The 22,271-nt window shown below is 45.3% G+C and overlaps 1 protein-coding gene across 2 annotated transcripts in view; it reads left to right on the top strand.

The window, feature by feature from the left end:
• The window catches only part of Fer (FER tyrosine kinase), a 320,970-nt gene extending 299,274 nt beyond the window's left edge, over positions 1–21,696 (top strand). For both annotated transcript variants that reach the window (XM_038339140.2, XM_038339139.2), the window contains 3 exons: positions 12,536–12,690; positions 16,842–16,964; positions 18,149–21,696. In XM_038339140.2, coding sequence (XP_038195068.1) covers positions 12,536–12,690; positions 16,842–16,964; positions 18,149–18,291 — 421 coding nt within the window. In that variant the 3' untranslated portion in view covers positions 18,292–21,696. The remainder of the gene's footprint in view (positions 1–12,535; positions 12,691–16,841; positions 16,965–18,148) is intronic.
• The last annotated feature ends 575 nt before the right edge of the window (positions 21,697–22,271 follow it).

Raw genomic sequence — 22,271 nt, 5'->3', positions numbered from 1 at the left:
AAGTGTGTGCTCGGTGCTTCTAGTGTATATCAAGGAAATCGTGGTATTCAGTATTCTTCGAGCCTTCAGACTCATAGAGATGACCCAGTGTTTCCTTCTTGAATTCCTGAATCACATAGCCAGCAATGACTTCTCGTCACCATCATCTGGCTTCATAGTCTGTTCCAGTTATCTTGTGTTGTGCATGTGTAATGTCAGACTTGTGAACATATATTCCGAAGTAAGGTCACAAGAACAGAAGTCTCCTTGCAGATATCTTGATTGCTTTGCTTAAAATACCATCACCTTTAAATAATAACCTAATGCTAATTGATAGTTCCAAAATGATTTGGTATTGCATATTCTTACTGAGTTCTTCCCAAATCTGCCTGGCCACTGTGGTGGCTGTGTAGTCAGCCACCGTAGCCCTGCACCCCTGTGGAATGCTACCAGGAATTCAGCAATGTTTTACCTTGTGGTTTTGATGTCATTAGTTTTGCTAATTCTTGGAAATCTTTTAAGGCAACATAAAATCATGTTGTCCACCTTAAGCCTTTTCAATACTTTTTATAACTGTGACCAAAAAGTTGGCAAAAGTAAATTTCACTAAAAATCAAAGGATACAACCTGCATGGATTTGGTTTTATTGTGAAATGTTGTATGGGGTCCAGTAGTCCGGACTGGTGTGTGTGTTCTCTCACAGTTGGTAGGACATCTGTGCAGGCCCTTTTGTTCCCGAGTCTCCATTGCAGAGTCAGGTTATTCTCCTGGGTCTGTCTGCCTTTAGATGTTAATTGGTCTTTTTCCCCTGTAGCTTTTAATAATTTTCTTTGTTCTGTACATTTAGTATTTTGATTATTAGCGATCATTGGAAATTCCTTTTTTGCTCTTCTCTACTTGATGTTTCATATGCGTCTTGTACCTTGATAAGCATCTTGTTCTTAAGGTTGGGAAAATTTTTTCTCTATCATTTTTGTCAAAACTCATTTCTGTGCTTTTGACCTGGGTTTCTTCTCTTTCTTGTGTTCCCATTATTCATAGATTTGGTCTTTTTATACTATCCTTAATTTCCTTTATGTTCTATGTCTAATGTTTTTTAAATTTAATGCTTTCTATAACTAAGGTATCCATTTCTTCTACTTGTTTCCACCACTGAAGCTTCTTCTTCCATGTCTTCTTCTCTTGAATAGTCTATCCTCTGAGGCTTTTGTTTGTCTTTCTGAATTTCTCGTTTCCAGTTTTATTTCGGTTTTGGTTTTCTGTAGTGACTTCATTTCTAGTTTCATGTCTTAAACTGTCTTCATTATTTCATTGAACTATTTCTTTGCGTTTTCATGGTCTTAAGTGGTTTATTCATATTCCCTCTAAGGTCCTTCAACTTTTCATAATCATTATTTTCACGTCCTTGTCTTATGCTTCTGCTCTATAGCACATCCCAGGGCCCTGTAGTAGGGTTAGTGGCTTCTGGTAGAATCGTAGCGTCTTGGCTGTTCATGCTTGTGTTTTTGCCCCATGGTCTAGGCATCTGTAGTTATGAGGGTGGAGCTCTTGGGTTCTGCTCTCTGGTCGTGTCTGTATTGGGTGTGTGCTCCACTGTTGGTTGCTCTTTCCCCTTGGATCCTGGGAAGGTGTGGTGGTTGTGAAGTCCCTGGCAGAGAGTTCTGTTGCCGGTCAGGTAGGCAGGTGACAAAAACGGAATAAAGATGCGCGTGGAGGAGAGGCTGCGAGATCAAACCAAGGGTTGGGTTGGCACCAAGAGGCAGAGTCCCTAGGGAGTGGAGGCTGCAGCAAGACAGAGAATGAGTCTCAGAAACAGGGATGGAAAGGATAGGGACTCTGGGTCTGCACCAAGAAGTGAAGTCTCCCGTGAATGGAGTTGGGGTGAAGGGGGGAACTCCATCAAACAGACTACTACAGGACCTAAAGTCTGGACAGAGCCCAATGGGGGACAGGAAGGATAGTGAGAAAGCACCTGCCTGGCGTGTCCACTACAGGTCTCTGGTAGAAAGTGTTTCTACATGTCAGCAAGTAATACTCACACACAAAATGGAGATGGGCTAGAAGGGAAGGCTGTGAGGGCTGGATAGAAAGAGCCAAGCTGCGTCCACACCAAGTGGCAAAGATGGAGGTAGTGTGGAAGAAGGGCACCCGCCAGCAGGCTGCTGCAGTGCTGAAGGGGAGACCGGAGAAGGCTTAGTGGAGGACAGGGAGCAGATGAACACTTTCTTGGCATTCTCGTAAAGCAGCCTCCCCAGAGTGACTGGCATTCGCTGGGTTGTGATGCTCAATGCACTGGTAACCTGCAAACGTTTCCCTCATTTCTGTCTGCTACTCGCTAATGGACCGCCAGCCTCTGACCCCTCCAGTCACTGCTTATCTTCCACGAGTACATGAAGCAGCATCTGAGATAGCACGGCTTCCGTATATGTAAATGCCGACCTGCTTTACTATTGTCATTGCTAGATTACAAATCATTTCAAAATATTGTTGGATCTTTAATGCCTTTCACCATGTTATACTCTTTCTGTCAACCATCATAAAATATATGGCTCTCGTGCCCACATAGATGTTGGGCAAAGAATTATAAAAATTACTTTCCTAAGCCGGGCGGTGGTGGCGCACGCCTTTAATCCCAGCACTCGGGAGGCAGAGGCAGGCGGATCTCTGTGAGTTCGAGGCCAGCCTGGTCTACAAGAGCTAGTTCCAGGACAGGCTCTAAAAATGCTGCAGAGAGACCCTGTCTCGAAAAACCAAAAAAAGAAAAAAAGAAAAATAAAAATTACTTTCCTTTATACAGTGGTCTTCATGCTTAGGAAACAATGGTGCTTTCAGCTCTAATTGTTCTTAATAATAAAACCCGGAGTCAGATAGTAGGAGATGAAATCTGGGCTATCAGAGAAGCAGTACAGGCAGCCACTAGAGAGACCTTTTACCTCTACTGAATCCTTAGACCAAAAGGGTGATCCTGTCCTCAGACTGCTGCCTCAGACTACACTCAGCTCCTGTCTCCTCCCACCTTATATTCCTCTCTCTGCCCAGCCATATCGCTCCTGTCTCCACCTCCCTAGTGCTGGGATTAAAGGTGTGGGATCCCAAGTGCTGGGATCACCTTTGTATGAGCTCTGTTTCTCTTTTAGACAGATTAATTCTTGTGTAGCCAGGGGTGGCCTTGAACTAAGAGTGATCCCTCTTAGTTCAAGGGGGGATTAAAGGTGTGTGCCACCATTCCCTGGCCTCTGGTGGCTTAGCTCTGCACTCTGATCTCAGGCAAGCTTTATTTGTTAAAACACAACCAAAATATCACTACACCAAAGTCCAGGGGAATAATGTGTAACAGATAAACTGCTTATTTAGGAAAACACTGGATGAGATGTCCACTCTCCAAATTCCTAATCTGGAAGTCCTAACAGTAAATTATTGCCTTGGGGGAAAAGTCTGTAAAATGGATTTAGCATGTAGCATAGTATGCATGAAGTTGAGTGTCAAGTTACAAAGCACTAAATAAATGACTGCCATTACCATGGTGGCTGTTCAGTTAGGAATGGTCTTGTCATTTCTTTCAGTGCTGCTCTGGGTAGCATTTTAAATTCTGTTGTTAGTGAATGATTAACACTGTGTTTGATTCTGGTATTTGTGTTTTTGTTACCTAAGAAAGTAAGTTCTATTTCCCTCTACCGTCTCAGAAGAGGGAAGTGCAGATTTTAAACCTCCTTCCCAGGTGTCTTTTAGAAATAGAAGTCCCTGTCACGTCTGCTGAAGTGACCGGGGAGATGGCCCTCACAGCGCTGTTATTCTAGCCTCCCATAGCTTCTGGCCCTGATGCATGTCTTAAAACACTTCTGTGGTATCACCCTTGGAAATCTGGCATATCTGTGAACTAAAGGGATTTAAACATCGTCTCCTCACCAATGCCTTTTAATACTCCCCCTCTTCATCTGGACTAGACTATTAAGGGGTTTAATCATCAGTCGGAGTTTGTTTAAACCTTATGCCAGAGTTAACCTCTAGAGAGCCAGTGTTCTTCACAGTGCATGCACAGATGGTGGAAACAGCTCACACTGTCTGCACAGAGAGCCCGTTTCCTACAGCTTCCAGCCTCCCAGATTAACTACAGCAGCTAACGAAATGCAAGGACAGGCCCCTCTCCCCTCTTGGGATAAATTAGCGATTATGAAAATTTGATTCTGATACTTTTCCAGCATCTATCTTCAGTTCTTCTTAACTACTAAAGAATGTGGTTTTCTTGTTTTGTTTTTTGAGACAGGTTTCTCTGTGTAACAGCTCTGACTGCCCTGAAACTCATTTTGTAGACCAGACTGGCCTCCAGTTCACAGAGATCTACCCGCCTCCGGAGTTCTGGGACTCCACAGCCCCGTGGGAATGTGGTTTCCTAAGGAGAATGCATGGAGTTTGTAGCTGGATTGTCCAGCTAGCGTCTCCTGCTGGCCCGCAGTGGCTCTCCATCACCTGCCTGTGAAGAGAGGACTTGGCTGTTTCCCGACAGCTGCTGTGTCTCCTCTTTGGCCAGTTGCTGACCTATCACTCTCACCTAAGTCTGGCCTTTGGTACAGACAGGAACAAAATGGGTCCCCGATGCCCCCTGTACTTCCCGAGACACCCCTCCTTGCCCACCTGTTTCCTGGTTTGCTCTAAGAAACAGCTCATGAGTTTGTGTCTACCGTCATGTGCAAAATTTATGGCAGATTCAGGTGATCTAGTCTCCTTCCATCAGGATGTTTTTGTGTTAAAAGCAATGGGTGACATTTATGTTACCAGCATAGAATACTTTCATCTGTAACTGGAACCTTGCTAAATTAGTTTACTGCTTAAAACTGCTGGCATAGAAGTTACCAGAAGTTTTCTGTGTTTAAAGAAAATACATCCATGAGTAGAGATTGTTTTATTATTTTCTGAAGGTTAGCCCTTTTTGCTTTTGTTTTTATGTCTTATGGCTCAGAGGTTAAGAGCATTGACTGTTCTTCCGGAGGTCCTGAGCTTAATTCCCAGCAACCACGGGTTAGCTCATAACCATCTATAATGAGATCTGATGCCCTTTTCTGGCATGCAGGCACACGGAACACTATATGCATAATAAATAAATCTTTAAAAAAGATACGTATCTTTAAAAAAAAAAAGGGAAAGAAGCTGAGTGGTAGTGGCGCACGCCTTTAATCCCAGCACTCAGAAGGCAGAGACAGATGGATCTCTGTGAGTTTGAGGCCAGCCTGGTCTACCAAGCGAATTCCAGGAAGGCTCCAAAGCTACAAAGAAACCCTGTCTTGAAAAAAAAATAAAAGGAAGGAGGGAAGGAGAGAGGAAAAGAGGCAGGCAGGAAGGAAAAAAAAACATGTTTTTCAGTAGAAGCAGTAAACTTGCTCAGGAAGAAAATCTTGTTCCATTACTCTCAAGTCTGATATTAGCAGATCAGTTTCCCCTTCGGCTTTTGTTAGCTTTCTTAATAGTTTTATTTTTCTGGGCATTTTAATGTAAGTGAATGTAGAGTTTGGCCCACTGTTGCTCAGTATTGGACGCAATCGTCACTTTCCCCACTGGATTCTAGTAACCTAGTAACATTTGATTACTTTCAGATAATAAACCAATCTTGCATTATGAGGATAATCCCCACTTGGTTATAGATGTTAGTGTGTGCGTGTGTGGTTGCATTTGTTTTGCAAAGATTTGTGATGTATAATATCTGGCTTTGTGTGTTCAGGTGGGAAATTTCTTATGATGTTGGATCATATGTTCAAATTTTGCTGACCCCGTAGAATGATGTAGACAATGATCTTCTCTATTTTTCCAAAGTTAGGCTGACATTATTTCTTCCAGGAGGTAGAAATTACTAATGGAGCCATTGGAGCACAATCTGGGGAAGGTTTGATACCAAGTTGGTTTTTATTAGCAAGTGTGAAGCTACTGGGATTTTCATGTTGATTTTGGCGAGTCATGTTTGTAAGATAAGAACTTCTTTTATATATGCCGTCAGATCTGCTGCCATCTCAGGGTCTGTAAAACACTAATAACAAACTCCTTTCAGCCTTGGTATTGTTGATTAAATCTTTTCTTGACTTTTCTGCAGTATCAGTTCACGTCACCATGTAGTTGTTCTAGCACTAGAATAACCCAAGTCTACACCACCCTAGGCTTTACAACCGATGTTACACCCCTTCTCCCCGGAGGAGAAAACCTACAATGTAGCTTCACGTGCTCACACCTCCCCTTAGTATGGTGACTGTCCCACGTGTCACACCTGTTTATTTGGGGAGGAGCATGCTGTGCACTTAGAGCTCAGGGGACAGCGGTCAGGGATAGTTCTCTGCTTCCATCCCGTGCATCTCAGGGATCAGACGAGGCGAGTACCTTCACCATTGAGCCCCTTCTTCCAGTCCATGTGCAGCGTCCGTATAAACACATTGAAAACCTGGAAAGACAGTGGCGTTGTATTGGTTTCACAACTCAGGTTTATTATATAGAAAATGAAGATAAATAAAATAGTATTTCTTTTCTTTGTGTCTCAACGCCCACCCCCCATATTGTTTTCCTTTGGCCTTAAATATTTTTAGCATTTCTGGTAAAGTATATTTGCTATCATCGACCTCTTTTAGTTTTTCTTATCTGACAGTATCTTTATGGGATACGCTGAGTTGACAAATGTACCGGCTAATATGTTAATAGAGAGAGCATGAAGACTGTGAGTCAACTCAGAAGAAATTTCCAGCATAGCACATTAAATATATCATTCTGCTGTCTTCTGGGCTCCATCTTTTGTGTTGAGAAATCTGCAGTCACTTGAAACACGGTTCTTACTTGATGTCATTGTCCCTACAGCTTTTAAGATTTTTAAATTTTTTCCATAGACTTCAGTGCCCGATGATGTTTTGGGTGTACTTGTTTGATATTTATCTGGAGTTCTCAAAGACCATGTGTGTATATACATATATTTTTACTATTAATTTCTTGACAATTTTGTACAATGTATTTTAGTCATAGCCATGGCCTTCCCCTCAACTCCTCCCAGATACACATCCCCGCTTTTCTAACCTCCCAGCCTTGTGTCTCTTTTATTAAATACCATCAAGTCCAGTTTGTGCTACCCATATATTCTTGGATGTGTGGCCTTCCATTGGAGCATGATCAACTTGCTAGTGACTCCACTCAGAGAAAACCGACTCTCCGAGCAGCCATCAGCTGCGGATAGCTCCTCAGCTAAGGGCCCAGCTCTCTTCTCCAGGCGGGATTTGGTCTGGCTTGAGCTCACACAGGTCCTGTTCATGAGGTCATAACTGCTGTGAGTTTACACGTCCAGCTGTCCAGCTGTATCCAGGGGACACTGTCTTCTTGTGTCACTCACTGCCTCTGGATTGACACTGTCCCCTCCTCTTCTCCAAAGATCCCTGAGGTTTGGGAGGAGCAGTGTGATGAAGGTGTCCCATTTGGGGCGGAGCATTCCACAGTCTCTTTTTCTCTGCACCTTGGCCAGTTGTGGGTCTTTGTGTTGGTGGCCATCTACTACAAAAAGAAATCTCTCCGCTAAGGACTCAAAGATGTCCTAATTTATGAGCAAAATGATAAGTGGTTAGGATTTGGCTCTCCTGTGCCCCATTTAGCTCCATCTTGGTCTAATAATGTGCCAGGTATGGATTTTATCTCATAGGATATCACAAGCATTGTTGAATATATACACATATTTATTCAAATAGAATTTCTGCTTCCTTCTTGAGTTTATCTGCTTATGTGTTTTTTGACCATTGGATATTATTTTGTGATTCCTGTCTCTCTACTTGCACATTTTGGTTGTTATCTTGCAATTCCCTGAAACCCTGTTCACATTTTTCTATTTCTCCAGTTTGGCTGCTTTGTAATTGTTTATCCTGTAGTGTTTTGAATGTGGTGACTAGCCCACTACTGACCTGTCAAGTATTTTGTTTATTTTGTTTGTTTCCAGATATTGTATGTTCAAGTTGTAATATTTTAAATATTTCTAAATTTCTGCAAATAATTCCTGCCTTTCCATGCAAGTGTATTTTGTTTTAATGGCTGCCATGAAGTTTGTTTGTTCATTTTTGGTTTTGTGTCTGAATCTATTTTCTGGTTGTCACAGAGTTGGTATTCGTTGATTGTATTTCCCCTTCACCTTTAGAATCAACAGTTGGTCAGTTGACCCTGTGTAGGGTGCTGTTGAATGAACCTAAAGCCCTTCATAACTTGCTAAGTTTTTTCATGTCACCAAACAAACTACAGCTCTGCCTACACTTAAAAGTTGTGACTGTTGGCCAGGCAGTGGTGGCTCATGCCTTCAATCCCAGCACTTGGGAGACAGATGCAGGCAGATCTCTAAGTTCAAGACCAGCCTGATCTGCACAGAGAAACCCTGTCTCTTAATAAAATAAAATAAAAAAGTTTTGGCCATTAAGCAATCTGAATTGTAGTCTTAATATCATGAGTGTATAGACTCAAGATCCCTGCCATAGCATGCTGGGAACAAAATGATTGTCCCAAAACATCGTTTGCTTCAGACTAAACGTCTGTCTTCAGTTGCTGTTCTGTTAGCGTTAGTTTCAGTGAGTGTGGGTATGTGCCACAGAAGCAGTAACTCGGGGCGCCAGCCAGGGCGTGCACACTCCCTCATGGGTCAGGAGAGCCCTCTGCTTCTTCACTCATTTCCCTGTGCTCTGCCTGGAAGCTGTCAGGTTCATCTAGGTAGAACGACGGCCGTCTGCGGAATTTATGAAACTAGTTCGGGTGCCTGCTCTTTGCCTGTTTTGGGGGGATGCTTCAAATGCACTGAAGAGCAACAGAACGGAGAGGGGACCCCTGTGTTGCCTTTCCAGGTTTCTGTCACGTTCTGGAATCATATGCATGAATCTTCAAAACTTTGTGTTTGTCTGGCTCACCTGGAGACTTCAGTTAAAACCAGCAGGCAATGCATTATGGGCTGACTGCCATGGCAAAACCAAAGTTACAAGTGTGGGTTTTGAAGACTGTCTGGATCCAGAATTTAAAAGGCTGTGTTGTTTGCAGTAGATCCTCTGAATTAAATGTAGCCACAACCTTTCAGAAATCTCCCACACATCATCCCCGTGTTACTAACCACAGATCTGTATCTGATGACTGTTAGGAAGGTACGAGAAAACATGTCCTCCTCATCCCCAGAAGAGGGTAAAGGGAAAGGAGGGAGCCATGAGATCTGACGCCATGACGTAACGTGGCCTGATCTGAACCTAGTTAGTAGAGGAGCACCAGGCCCCTTCTCGATCCTCCTCTGTGTGCAGCGTTACAGTGCAGCCTTGCAGAAACAGCGCACCCACAGTGCCACCTCCCAAACCGGATGAGCCAGGCCTGCATCCACATGAGAGAGTCGACATTCTTACTCCTTCGGTGTCTCAAGAGGATGTCAAACATGTGAAAGTGTGGAAACGCCATTGATTACATCTCTGCACCACGGTTCTATAGCCTCGCACAGTCGTGTTTCAGGGGCTGCCCCTATTCCTTTGTGACCATGACAGACTCTGATATTGACATGGTTTGCAAAATGATGTCCACGTGTTGTTCCGGGCCTCGTGTAAGAGTGGTAGTTTCAACAGCAGCACGACTAACCCATGAGCAAGGGCAGCACCCACAGTGGCTCACTGAAAGTTGATGCTGTGTTTACCGTGTGCTGCCACTGTGTATGCGCTACCCCTCCTAGCCCTGCTAGGTTCTGCTTGTTAGATGAGGAAAGCACAGCCAAGTATGCCAAGGCCACACAGACAGGTAGTGGACTGGGGTGTAGTATAGCCAACCCTTGGTAAGACCTGGAGCTCCCAGGACAGCATGGCTAGCAGCTTCCCACAGATGCAGTGAATTATAAACCAGCCATTCACTGCCACTTGCCTTGGCAGGAAACTCCCCCCGTGGGAGCGCATGGTGAGCTGCCATATTTAAAAGCCGGGCAGTGAGTCAGTTTCAGTTTCTAACTTGGGCTTCCTCCATGGTTCTCCGTTGTGAGTCTTGATCTGATGAATAAAAGTAGTCGCTGCAAATCAGCAGAGCAAAATGCCTCCCGTTTCTTTGTGAATGGCTATAAGGACAGCCAGCCAAGATCCCTACCGAAAAGGAAATGTTATTTCTCTAGTCATAACTGTGGCCTGTGATTGTAAGGTTAATTGGGTACTGTTAGGTACCAGTGGGATGTTTGTGTGTCTCTTACTAAAGATGCAAATTAGACTTACCTGGGTGTCATAGTGTATACCTGGAGCCACTGACCTTGGGATGCTGGGGCAGGAGGATTGAAATGACTCAAAGCCAGCCAGGGCCCAGTGAGACCTCATTTCAAAAAAACAACTTTAAATATGACTCAAGACTTCCAAAAATTGATTCTTATATATGTGTCCCAAAAACACATATATAAGAACCAGTTGAAAAGAAAACCAACTATTTACTCAGGAGAAGATAATTTAAAATGAAAACCCAGAATGGATGCCTTTATCCTGGAACATTTATATGAGAGGGTATCCACTCACAGAGTGTTTGTGAGCACCTCCTGTGTCCCACATACATGTCTGAACGTTAGGAATCTAAATTGAGAATGCAAGAGGTGGCAGGATTCATGTGTGGTTAGAGCGAGCTTCACCTCTGTGATGGCCACTTTTCCCTGCCTCATCTCCCAGCCTGCACACATACACCAGCTTCTGCACTGGGCAGGGTGGGGCATCCCCTCGTGCTGAAGCCCTTCTGTAGACCTCTCTACTTCTGTCTCTATGGCAGACGTGCTCAGCTGAGCTTTTAGCTGCCTTTTCTCCCTTCCGCTGTCCACCGTGGTCACACTCTTATTGCAGCCCCCACAGCTCTAAGGTTGCCCTAGTCCTTGTCGACCAGTCAGTAGCCAGCTCACAGCCTGCCCTGGAATTGTCCCTAGCGGCCGACTGAACAGAGAGGTAGGGCTTTCTCTGCCTCTGTGCTGCCCCCTCAGTCTGTTTTTGGCCCTTCCCTAGACCAGTGTGTCATCTTTGGATACACTGGCCGTGCATGCTTTTCTAATCCCATGCCTTCAAATGCCATCTAAAAACTACAGCCGTCTCTTTGATCTCTCTTGTGACTTCAGAATTGATATGCCAGCTGCTTACTTCCTCCTCCACTGAGACATCCCATAGATCTCTCCAACTCAAGGTATCTAAATCCAGGTTCACCACTGTATTTTGCTTATAATCACACACACACACACACACACACACACACACACACACACACACACACCACGCACACACAAAGTTAAGAAATGAAAACCGTTTAAACAGCATAAGAATTCTCCTATGTAACAAATCCAAGCACAGAATATGGCTGGCAACTCTCTGGAACTCGTAAGTGATCCCAGGCGCCTGGTTGCCTGCTGTTCTGATGGTGTTGCTATGGTTCCTCTTCGTGCTAGGTGTTCTCTGCTCACACCTTGCTTCATGTCCCTGCTCAGGCTAGCAGAAGGGAGGGGGAGAGAGCTACAGTCTATCTCCTTGCTTTCAAACAGTTGTGTGAACACTGTGGAGAATTTCTATGCTGCCATTTCATCAGCCAGCACCTAAAGAGTAGCCACGCCTAACTGCCGGAGACTCTAGAAAGCTTCATGTTTTAAACCACGTGGCCAAACATTCAGCTAAACTCCGGGTTCCTTTACTAAAGTGGAAGAAATGGATGTCAGGAGGAAACTGTCTCTGTCAAACCCTTCCTTCAGACCACACCTAAGTGACACATACTCTCCAGGTCTTTGAGTAAACCATTTATCAAAGAGGCCTTCGGACAAGCCTGTCTAACCTAGGATTCCCTCTTGTGAGTCTGTCCCTTTACACACGTTTACATCCGCGCACCACAGATCCTGTCATATGATGATACACTCATGACTTTATATATGGATCTGATTGCTGCATGCCCTCTCACAAGACTTGGGGAAGGGACTTCACCGTTAGGTCTGCTACATCCCGTGGATAGAGCAGATACGAGGGAGACAGAGCCGAGCCACCGTGCAGTTTGGTCTGTCCCCGGTGCAGTAGAATAGTTCGCCCACTTTCTTACCACCTTAGCCTTTCCCCCTCCTTGGGGAGCCTCTGGAGATGGCCTTTTACCACAGCCACCTGCCGCTACTTCTCAGGCACGCTAGCCACGCTGCACATACACAGCAGTACATGTGACCGAGTTGCCTTTGTGGACAGTAGGTAACAGTCCATTATCCCAGCAGCCCTTGGGCAGTGCTGCCCTAGGGAAGCCGGTCAACATAGAAACAATGTCAAATTCTCTTAGCCCCACCTCTGTGACTTCCTCTTTTAACAGAGAATCTGAGGTTTTCTATTTAAATGGAAATCTGGCTGATGCCTAGAAAACTAGCATGTGGCCTGCTCCATATGCAAATGTTCTCCTGGGTGATTTTTACCTGTGACAGAATTGATGGGAAGCCTGGTAAATCGCGAGCATTCTTAACCTCATTATAGATACACTGAAGATGTGAAAATGCAAAGTGTGGAAGTCATAAATGTGAAAGCAGCTTTCAACTTGTTTTAATGGGCGTTCTCTGTGTCTTGTTATAACCCAGGGACCTGGCTGCAAGAAACTGCCTGGTAGGTGAAAATAATATTCTGAAAATCAGTGATTTTGGAATGTCTCGGCAAGAAGACGGCGGAGTATATTCATCTTCCGGCTTAAAGCAGATTCCGATTAAATGGACAGCACCAGAGGCTCTTAATTATGGTATGAATAGACTCCAGTTTGCCTTTCGATAGTGGAAGTGGCCTGCATCAGCACAAAGCACTCACAGCATGGTTGGGGTAGAGCAGAATCCAGCCTGGAACTACCAGGGGCAACACAGATGGAGTGTATGTTCTTACCTGGCTCTTAGTCACAGTCCCCAGTGTTCATACCTGTGAGATTGCTAGTTTACAGTAGCCAGTGAGTGTGGCTAGGCATCCAAGAAGTCTCGTGTTCAAAGATGATTCCCTTCCATTATGCACCGTTCCTCAGAACACTGCACACTGCACATGCACACTTGGTGTATACTTGCATCAAGTGTTGCAGGGTCTGGTCTACTAGTTTGAATGTCTTATAATTGGTTCAGTAATCTCATCTAAGGTTACATAGTATCGGTCAAGTCCTCATTTCTCCCTCCGCCGGGTCCTGGTCTCAACCTCTGTCCCTGGAGTTTACATAAATCTTGAGCAAAGAGAGATGTAGGTATTGTCTTCCATGAGAGCAGGCATTTATTTTATTATTATTATTATTATTATTATTATTGTCCACTGAAAAATTTGACATATCTCTGTTGTGAGACGTGCACACATGCCGTGTGAGTGTGTGGAAGGCAGTCCATGTCCGCCCGCAGTTGTCAGTGTGTCTGTTGTGGTTGGCACTGCACTTCACACAATGGTGTTTTCTGCACCCAGCAGCCCAGGATGTGAGTGTGAACTAGTTTAACGTCTTGATTTTTTTTAGGTAAAGATTTGAGTGTAAGTGTTATGGAAATTTGTCAGGGCTCAGTCAGATGCCTCATGCCAGCAAGAGGGGCTCTTGTGAACTTCCTAGTCATTTACACCAGCCTTAGAGTTCAGGGACCCCATCATCTCCCAGAGGCGTCTTCGCAGAGCTGGGTGCTATTTCTCATGGAGAAACGACTGGATGAAAGATAAGACTATGACACTTGTATTTGTACAGAGTGTTTCTTTAGATGCAAAACATTTGTGAAAGGCCCTTGTGCCTGGATTTTCTTCTTGTGCTTGAGTGCTTATGACAAGTAAAACTCACGGTGTGCTTTTGTAAATACTAACCTCACTGAAGTATTTACAAATCTGAGGGCTAGCTCCAGGTACATGGCCAGACAGGTGGATTTCAAGCGAGAAGGACATGTAGGAAGCCTTCAGGCTGACCCTGAGCGAACATTTGCCTTTGGTACAGATTCTGTACGATGCCGTTGGGGAGGAGGAGGAAGATACAGGCCAACAACAGTGCAGGTTCGTAGTTAGCGTCCAGTCCAGGAGGAGATGCCCGAGAAAGACAGCCTCAGGACAACCCTGATTGCTGTGTTAGTCCTCACAGACTTGGATTGGGGGTCATCTTGTGAAAGTCCTTATTCTTGTTACACTTCGAGTCTTTCCTTACTTCATAGCCAGGAGCTCTTCCTCTCCACTGCTCCCTCCCTGGCTCTCGCTGCAGGCTGCTGCAGTTGCGCTCCAATCTCCCAGGGAGAGTCAGGGAGGTCAAAGTGATCCTCTTGCAGCTTTGGCTTAGGTCTGTTGGATTCAGCTGTGCCATTAGTGTTACTTAATTTAAAACGCTTTTAAGAATCAGGCACTGTTAAAGGCCCCTTACCCACACCTGTCTCTAGCCATGTACTCTCCCTTTCCAGAAACAGATACTTTTTCTGTGCTCTCGTCTTGTGTATTTGTGACAGTCTAGCTTAGTTACTTTCTCATTGCTGGGTCAGATACCCTGACAACAGGAACCGCTGGGAGGAGGAGTTTATTTCTGGCTTGTATTTATAGAGCGACATAGCCTGCCATGGCAGGGGAGACGTGGTGATTACATCGAACAGGAAGTAGGGCCTGACTTTAAAGCATCAACAGCTGCCAGCAGTGACCTACTTCCTTCCACAAGGCTTCATTACCGTCCCAGCTACACCACACTCAGGGACTAATGGATGACACGTGAGCCTGTAAAGGGGCAGCTCACATGTAAATCATAACACTCCCCAGCCATTACATGCTAGCACACTCAGACTGTACTCCTTCCGTTCTCGGTGTAGTTTTCAACAGAAGTCGTGGACTTATAAAGAAAAGGAGTATACTTGTCTTCAACTAAGAAGTAACATCACCTACTTATCAGTTATTGGGAAAGTTTTCCATCAGGGAGTGGGAGAGAGGAAAGAACACACCAATTGGTTGTCCGGTGTGAAATGGTCAGCCCTAAAGCATGCAGCCATGTAACATAATAATATACTGAACAAGTACATACTTAGGAAGACGTATGAATGTGCACATACAGCTGTGCATGCAATAACAGTAAGAAAAGAGGCGCTGAATCTGGTGGGGGTGGGGAGGCATATAGGAAGGTATGGGTGGAGGAAAGAGGGAGAAATGCTGTAATTATAATCTCAGAAATTATTGAAAAAGTTAACCACTTGCCACCTGATTGTTTAGGGATGATGGCGGATCATGGCTTAACTAGGAGAAACTCCTCTTGGTGTGAAGGAGCTCCCAAGAGTCTGGAATGAGAGGGAGACAGCATTTTCTCCTTAGTTATGTAGTCAGCAACAGGACCTGGGCAGGGTGTCTCCTCGTCTGTGGTCATACAAACTGTAGTGCCTCTGCTCCAGACGGGCACTGTCAGGGTCAGTGCAGCAAGACAGTGGCAAAATGCTGCTCTGACCCACTCTGTCGTGTTCAAATGATCCACCAAACCAGATTCGAAGATCAGGCAGGTTCCGTAGGCTTTCTGAAGTGTGGTCTGTTTACACACAGAGCGCCTTTCTTGATCTCCACCAGACAACATAAGCTACGTGTCTCCAGATCTTCACTTCTTTACAAATCAGCCGTAACCTTTAGCCGCTGAATGAGTTTCATGAAAAGACTTGATGTGTACAGAAGAAAAGTAATTTTCCTACCCAACAGCACGGGGATGACGGGGATGTCCATCGTGACCTTCTCCGTAGTGGGAAGCTGATTCCCACGGCAGGAGCTGCTCAGTGCGTCCTTTCTGAGAGTGCCACCCCAGCACACGCCCACTCCAGCCGTTCTGCCTCCTTCAGGAGACGGAAGAGGCCGTTCTGTTTTAGAAGAAGAATACAGTTTTTCAGGAGTGGCATTTGTAAATCCTGGGGTAGCAGATGGATAGAAAATGCTGAGTCAAGAAACCTCCAAGCTGCGCATGGTGACACACGCCTGTAATCCCAGCACTGGAGAGGTAGAGGTGGGAGATCGAGACTCGAAGGCCAGCCTTAGGCAACGTGGCAAGCCTAGGCTACACGTGACCTTGTTTTAAAAAACAGAAAAGCCTTAACATCACTGCAGGTGGAGTTTGGTGTGGCAGTGTGCATATATACGTGTTGGGCAAGTGCATATTGTCTTGGAGACAGAGAGGGATGTTTCTACTTCTCCTCCCTGGTCTCATATCCATCTCCAGAAGGCATGGTGGGATTTTATCTCGGTGCTTCCACTGAAGGCCACCGGAAGGAAAAACAATCTAAGAGTTCAGCTCATGTAGCTCCGCACAGGTGCAGCACGGTATTCTGACAAAACAAGGCAGCGTGTAATTGGAAGAAGTTGTTTTTATCAGCCAGCTATGTTCATTTCCGCTCTATTCAAACCTCACAGAGAAATGCATTTTCTGCAAATGAAACTACCAGTGGGGAAAATGAGACCTTTAAACATGTAAGAATATCTGTAAACAGTGATAAGTTAAAAAAAATGAAGTTAAGAAACTTTCCTTATTGCTTTAAGTTTGTTTGTAATTTTATTGGGAAAAAAAATGATGCAGGCAGAAGGCCAAATTGTAGGGCTCTTATTTAATCTCCTAGGGACTGATGTGTGCAAATTTATATTTTTATATATAAACCAAACACCTCATTCAGATACCATAGGGGAAGTAAGCCTGCATGCTGGCTGAATTTTTGTTTTTGGAAAAGAAGAAAATTATTTTATAGGTCATTTGATTAAACTAGCCTCCTGAAGACTTCATTTAATTCTTAACATTGCTTGGCGTGGAATTAACACAAGTACCAAGAATGGATGTACTTGTGGCATTCCTTTGGAGGCTTAGCCGTGCTAGCATGCAGGCGACACTCAGAGCCGAGCCCTTATCCCTTTACCCTGTCCTGCTGACTCACCTGGCTATGACCATTTCCTCCCTCTCAGGGAGATACAGCTCTGAAAGTGATGTGTGGAGCTTTGGCATCCTCCTGTGGGAGACCTTCAGCCTAGGAGTCTGTCCGTACCCTGGAATGACGAACCAGCAGGCCCGGGAACAGGTGGAAAGAGGTGAGCCAAGGCCTGGGTGTGTCACGTTCATGTCCGCCAGCCTCAGTGCTCTGTGTCCATGGGCACCAGGACAGTGGTGCCCATGGCGTGTCCGCCACCAGATCTGGGAGGGAAGGGTCACAATGCTGTAGGGAGGAACATGTCAGAGCAGTCTGTTTCCAAACACCATGGGTGCTCTGGCTCCTGTAGAAGAGAGGCAAACTCTTAACAGCCAGTATCTGTGAACATGGCCAGCACAACTGTGAACGTATTTAAAATATCATTTTCTTTTGCAATTCGTTTCTGTAACTTAGTTGCAGTTCTCAGGTGTGAACTGTGCAGATACCACAGTTTGTGAGATTGTGTCCGTGTGCAGTTCTCAGGTGTGAACTGTGCAGATACCACAGTTTGTGAGATTGTGTCCGTGTGCAGGACCCTCCACTTTAGAGAGAGAACATCACTTTTGTCCCTGCCCCACTGAGGTGACAGAAGGCAGGCTGCCTTAGAGTGGTGTTGTGCTCCACACCAGACAGATCCCTGTGCTATCCAAGTGGAAAGGCTTCAGTTTCCAGAAAGATTTAGAGAAGCTGTGATCTGAAGAAGCACCGTGGTCCTCCTGACGGCGACAGGCAGGACCAGGTGGCAGTAACACTGTGACATGCTTGTGTCGGACACAGCTTCCAGCGAGAGCCATGTTCTGGTTGGATCTGCCCCAGCCTCGCTCCTGTGGTCAGCCTGCCATGGGTAGCCCGGGTGTGGGGGTGCCTGCCTTCCATCCTCACACCTCACACACACACACCTCCCAGCCCAGGACCCCAGCGCTGCCAGACAGCAGCCTATGAAGGCTGGAACTTGTTCCTTCTCTGCTCAGTGCAGAATAAACCCACATCTCCAGAGTCTGCATCTGGTAATTCTGGAAGCTGATCCTCAGAACTCAGCTATGTAGGTGCGTGTGCTACAGCTTACTGCAGGTCTGCTGACACACACATGGCTCTGTAATGCCATCTGCCAGGGAGACACCCAACACCAGCAGTGATCTGTAATTTCTGCCCTGCTTACAGCATAAGGCACTAATATTTACAAGCAGCATACTATACACAGCGTAATGCCCTATGTGAGTGTCCGTATCTTCCCCCGCTCTGAGTTTATGTCTGAGTGTCCATATCTTCCCCGGCTCTGAGTTCTCTCCTCTTCTGAATCTTCAGGATACCGGATGTCGGCCCCACAGAGCTGTCCAGAAGAGATTTTTAAAATCATGATGAAGTGTTGGGATTATAAACCTGAGAACCGCCCTAAGTTCAGCGACCTTCACAAAGAGCTCACAGCCATCAAGAAGAAAATCACATAGTGCCAGCAAGGGTCAGACTCCACCTATGGGACTCTGTCTTCAGCCAACCTGACTTTATACCACCTTACTTCAGCCATCTTTGAAGGTTATGTTTTTTATTAACTGGGTTTTTAAAAGTCTGTTCCACTTTAAAATATGTTAAAGGCAAATTTATTCAAGAAATAAACAGTCCTACCCAAGGCCGTCTTAGCTAACCACAGAACCCTACCGTTTGAGGCCACTGTACAGAGAAAAGCACAGGCCTAACTGAGAACATAAAAGACCTGTGTTTTCCTACCTAAGACCATTGATGTCCCTCCAAGGCCTTTTCCTTGAGGCACAGCCCGTGGGCTTCTGCCACAGGCCCTCCTCAGTCGGTGCTATATACAGCGTTGGTAGCGCACGCTCGCAGGATGCCTTCCCACCACAGTGGGCTTTCTCCTCTGCCAAGGCGAGATTGTATCTATAAATATAATCATATATTGGGAATTACTTGGACCTCCTAGGGTTTTTCTTTTCTTTCCTGTCAGAACAAGCCCAGTGAGAACAGCACACCCTCTGAGTTATTTTGTCTTTTACCTCCTCGGTCCAGGCTGCAGAAAGTAGTGCATGGAAAATTCCCAGAGAGCACACAGGATGGAGGCAGCTGCTTCTGCAGGAGACTGCAGAGGACAGGGATGGCAAGAGACATGTGTGACCAGGATGGCAGGCTGGGAAAATAGCAGCTAGCCAGTGCCCAACAGGGAGAAGATAAAACAGCCGGCCTTCCTTCCAGATTTGCACCTTTATAATACACTGTGTCTGTGGTCTGAATTTCCTATCAAGGGCTAAGAAATGTTTCAGGAGCTCGTAGAGCCCAGTGGAAACTTTCTTAGAGATACTGAAGTCCACAGAAGGAGCAGCATGATAATAATCGTGTGTCTTCATCCCAGGGGACAGTCCCAGAGTGGAGTTCCCTTTCCTTGTACTAGTTTCCGAACCTTCAGAACCCATGGTTCATATGCACAGACACATCCACATGCACCTCCTGAAGAGTACTGTGGCTAGGAATGAAATAGATGGGTCAGAAATCAAGGACTTTTAAAGAAGAAAAAGCCCTAGGGATGCCCACACTTCCATCTCCTCTTTGCCCTAAAGGCAGTGCCCAGAAACCTTCCTGATAGCTCACAAGTATGCAAGCAGGCTCATCATTAAAGGTGTCTCTGGCCTATCAAGTATACAGCAGTTAAAACTAGGATTTGGTTGAACTGAATCTTAGCTGTGTCCAGGGAACTGCCCCATGGTCTATCCACAGCTATCTCAGGATCAGTGTGTCTGGGAGGTGGTCTTACTCGGGAAGGTGTGGCCCAGAAGTCTTCAGTAAGCCCTCAGGCCTCTGTTCAGACAGACATCACCTTAGGGGTTCCTTGGCCTGTGTTGAAGAGCTTGTGAGATGACAAGTCCCTCCCTTCCCTTCCGGGCAGCATAGAGCATAGACCAGACTCTAACTTCCAGAGGAGGCCACTGTAGAGGAGCATGACTGTACCCATCATTCCAACCTCCTTGCTCACTTTCTACACATTTAAAGATCATACATGCAGACTAAAGTAAAGGCCATGTGTGCCTGCCCACAGCATACACTGCCCCACACAGAGCAGCCCTGTCACAGCACGGTGTTCCCACAGGTCAGACACTGCTAAAGCAGAGCTCGCTTTTAATGGCACCCACCATGGAAACCTAAGCGCAGACTCCAGAATTCCCAGTCGGCACTGGGCTCTCCAGACATCTGCCAGCCCTCAGAAGGAGATAAGATGTTCCCTTTCAGGATTTCCAAGTCAATCCGCCTATAATACAATTTTTGTCTATGAAAAAGAAAGAAGCCCCTCTCAGAGGTACTCTCCCAGCCAGGGAAAGGAGACCGACTTGGCTCTAACTCTGAACAAGACCCGAAGCTTAATCCTTGCATTCTGCTGGAAAGAGAACATGGCATTGATAATTTCACTCATCTAGGCTGTTGGGATTTGCAATTCACATCATAACTCTTTGCTTAAATTAAAAAAGCTTTTCAAAACATCTTGACATCTGCAGCATTTAAATTCTATTTTATTCTTTGTCCCAGAACAGGCAGAGGTACAGTTTGAGATTAACTCATTGGGAGCCTTTCAGGATCATGTCAGTCGTATAGAATATTAAATTTAACATAGGCGCATGCATTAAGAAAAGCTTATGCAAAACATTCTTACTGTTAATTTTGTTATGCTCGAAGCATAATTTATTCATCCCTTCTGTCACTGATAATTATTGGAATTATGTACTTTAGGAGGCTAATCCATACCCAAAAAGTGCACATATAAATACAGTTCTGATTTGCAAGTTGATTTAGGGAAAAGAGGCTGTAGACATGCACAAAATTCTAGGATTTGTCTTGTTGAATAATAATAGTAAACAGTGCTGCCCAAAATTACCACTGGTGTGGATACGCTTGAGCCTGGCCGCAAGCCTTTATTTTACTAATGGATTATCCAAGAGTTGCTGATAGCCCTGCTCATAGCTACACTCAGCATTCCTTCAGTGTAGCTGGCTGGGCGTGAAGGAGAAGACTGTAAACCTGAGCGGTCTGACTTTCCGTCTGCATTTTCCTACCTTGAATCACAAGAAGCCTTCATTAGAAACGAGTAGTTCATCATTTTTTATAGAAGGGAACTTTTCTGCCAAATCAGCATCCTTGTATATCCTGTGTGACCTAAGCTTTCTTCTCAAAGCTGTGTTTTAGGAAAACCATAAGTGGTTGTGACCCTTTCTTTCAGCCCCTCCCGCTACAAGGCTCACAGGGAGACAACAGGGATGGTAGAGTTAGTTCCTCGTCACAGCTGGCACCTCACAGACATCAGTACAGCCTGGAGTCGGCAGTGGGCTTCTCACAGGTGGTTCCACTGCATGGTTGTTTGGGAAACAATTTCTTATGGCCGAGATTATAATAGTTTCCTTTTGAGCCCCATTTCTGTTCACTAGCCCCCCTGACCAACTCTACGGTGCTGGTACCAAGACTGTTGTTATGCAAGCATTTTGGTTGCAATATGTGCTACACCTTGGGACTCAGGGAGTGAGCAAACCGGCTGCAGGCACAGATCTGTGGTGTGCGTCATGGTCAGAGGAGTCTCAGGCATAGCCCTTCATGGTCCATGTTATCCTCCTAATGTACCGTGTGTCCTTGATGCAAGAGTGACATCTGAAAGTGGCTGTCTGCCTGAGCCCTCTTCTTCCCAGCCCACTCCACTTGTCACGCCGCCAACCTCCTCCATGTCTCTTGACAGCAGATGCTATTGTCACAGAAGATCAGAGCCCTCATGCAAACTAGCACCAGAACTGAAAGAGAGCTGCAGAGACGCTGTATGTGCCATTATCATCAGTAGATGGAATCAAAGCCTTCATATGACATGAAATCCATCATTAAAGCGGCATGAGAGTTTACTGTCAAAATTATTACCTTTTATTAACTGATTTACTCTAAATATCACTATTTTAAATTAGATTTTTTTACTTTATATTTTTCTGGACTTATTAGTTTCATGTCAAGTGTGACTGTGTACTATGTATCACTCATTTCTGTATAAGAAAAGACCCTGATTTAAAAGCCAGCAAGACACCCTGCAAGGAGTTACTGGTACAGACTTAAGCTCCCATAAAATGTCCCTTTGAAAGTCACATTCTAATAGAGATGGTCTATCAACTGTGTATCACTGCCCTAAGTCAGTTTGAGAAATGCACCGTCACCTCCACAAACTACCCCTCTGCCCTCTACTGATTCAAAGATTAAATTCAGGACTGGCGTTAGAACCACTCTATCCTGAAAGGCATGGAGATTCTGGGACAGCAGGGAAAAACCTGCTGTGACATTCTTCATTCCTTTACAGTGCCCAAGAGCAATGAGCAGGGCGCAGCAGGTCTGCCAGTGAGCTGCCTAGGCATGCAGGGAGGCAAAACAGGAAAGATCCAGTTCCCTGGAGCAGCGGGAGAAAGTG

The sequence above is a fragment of the Arvicola amphibius genome, chromosome 8, assembly GCF_903992535.2.
Source record: "Arvicola amphibius chromosome 8, mArvAmp1.2, whole genome shotgun sequence".
Lineage (NCBI taxonomy): Eukaryota > Metazoa > Chordata > Mammalia > Rodentia > Cricetidae > Arvicola > Arvicola amphibius.
Note: the sequence above shows the minus strand (reverse complement) of the source record. Positions and strands in the feature narration are given on the sequence as shown.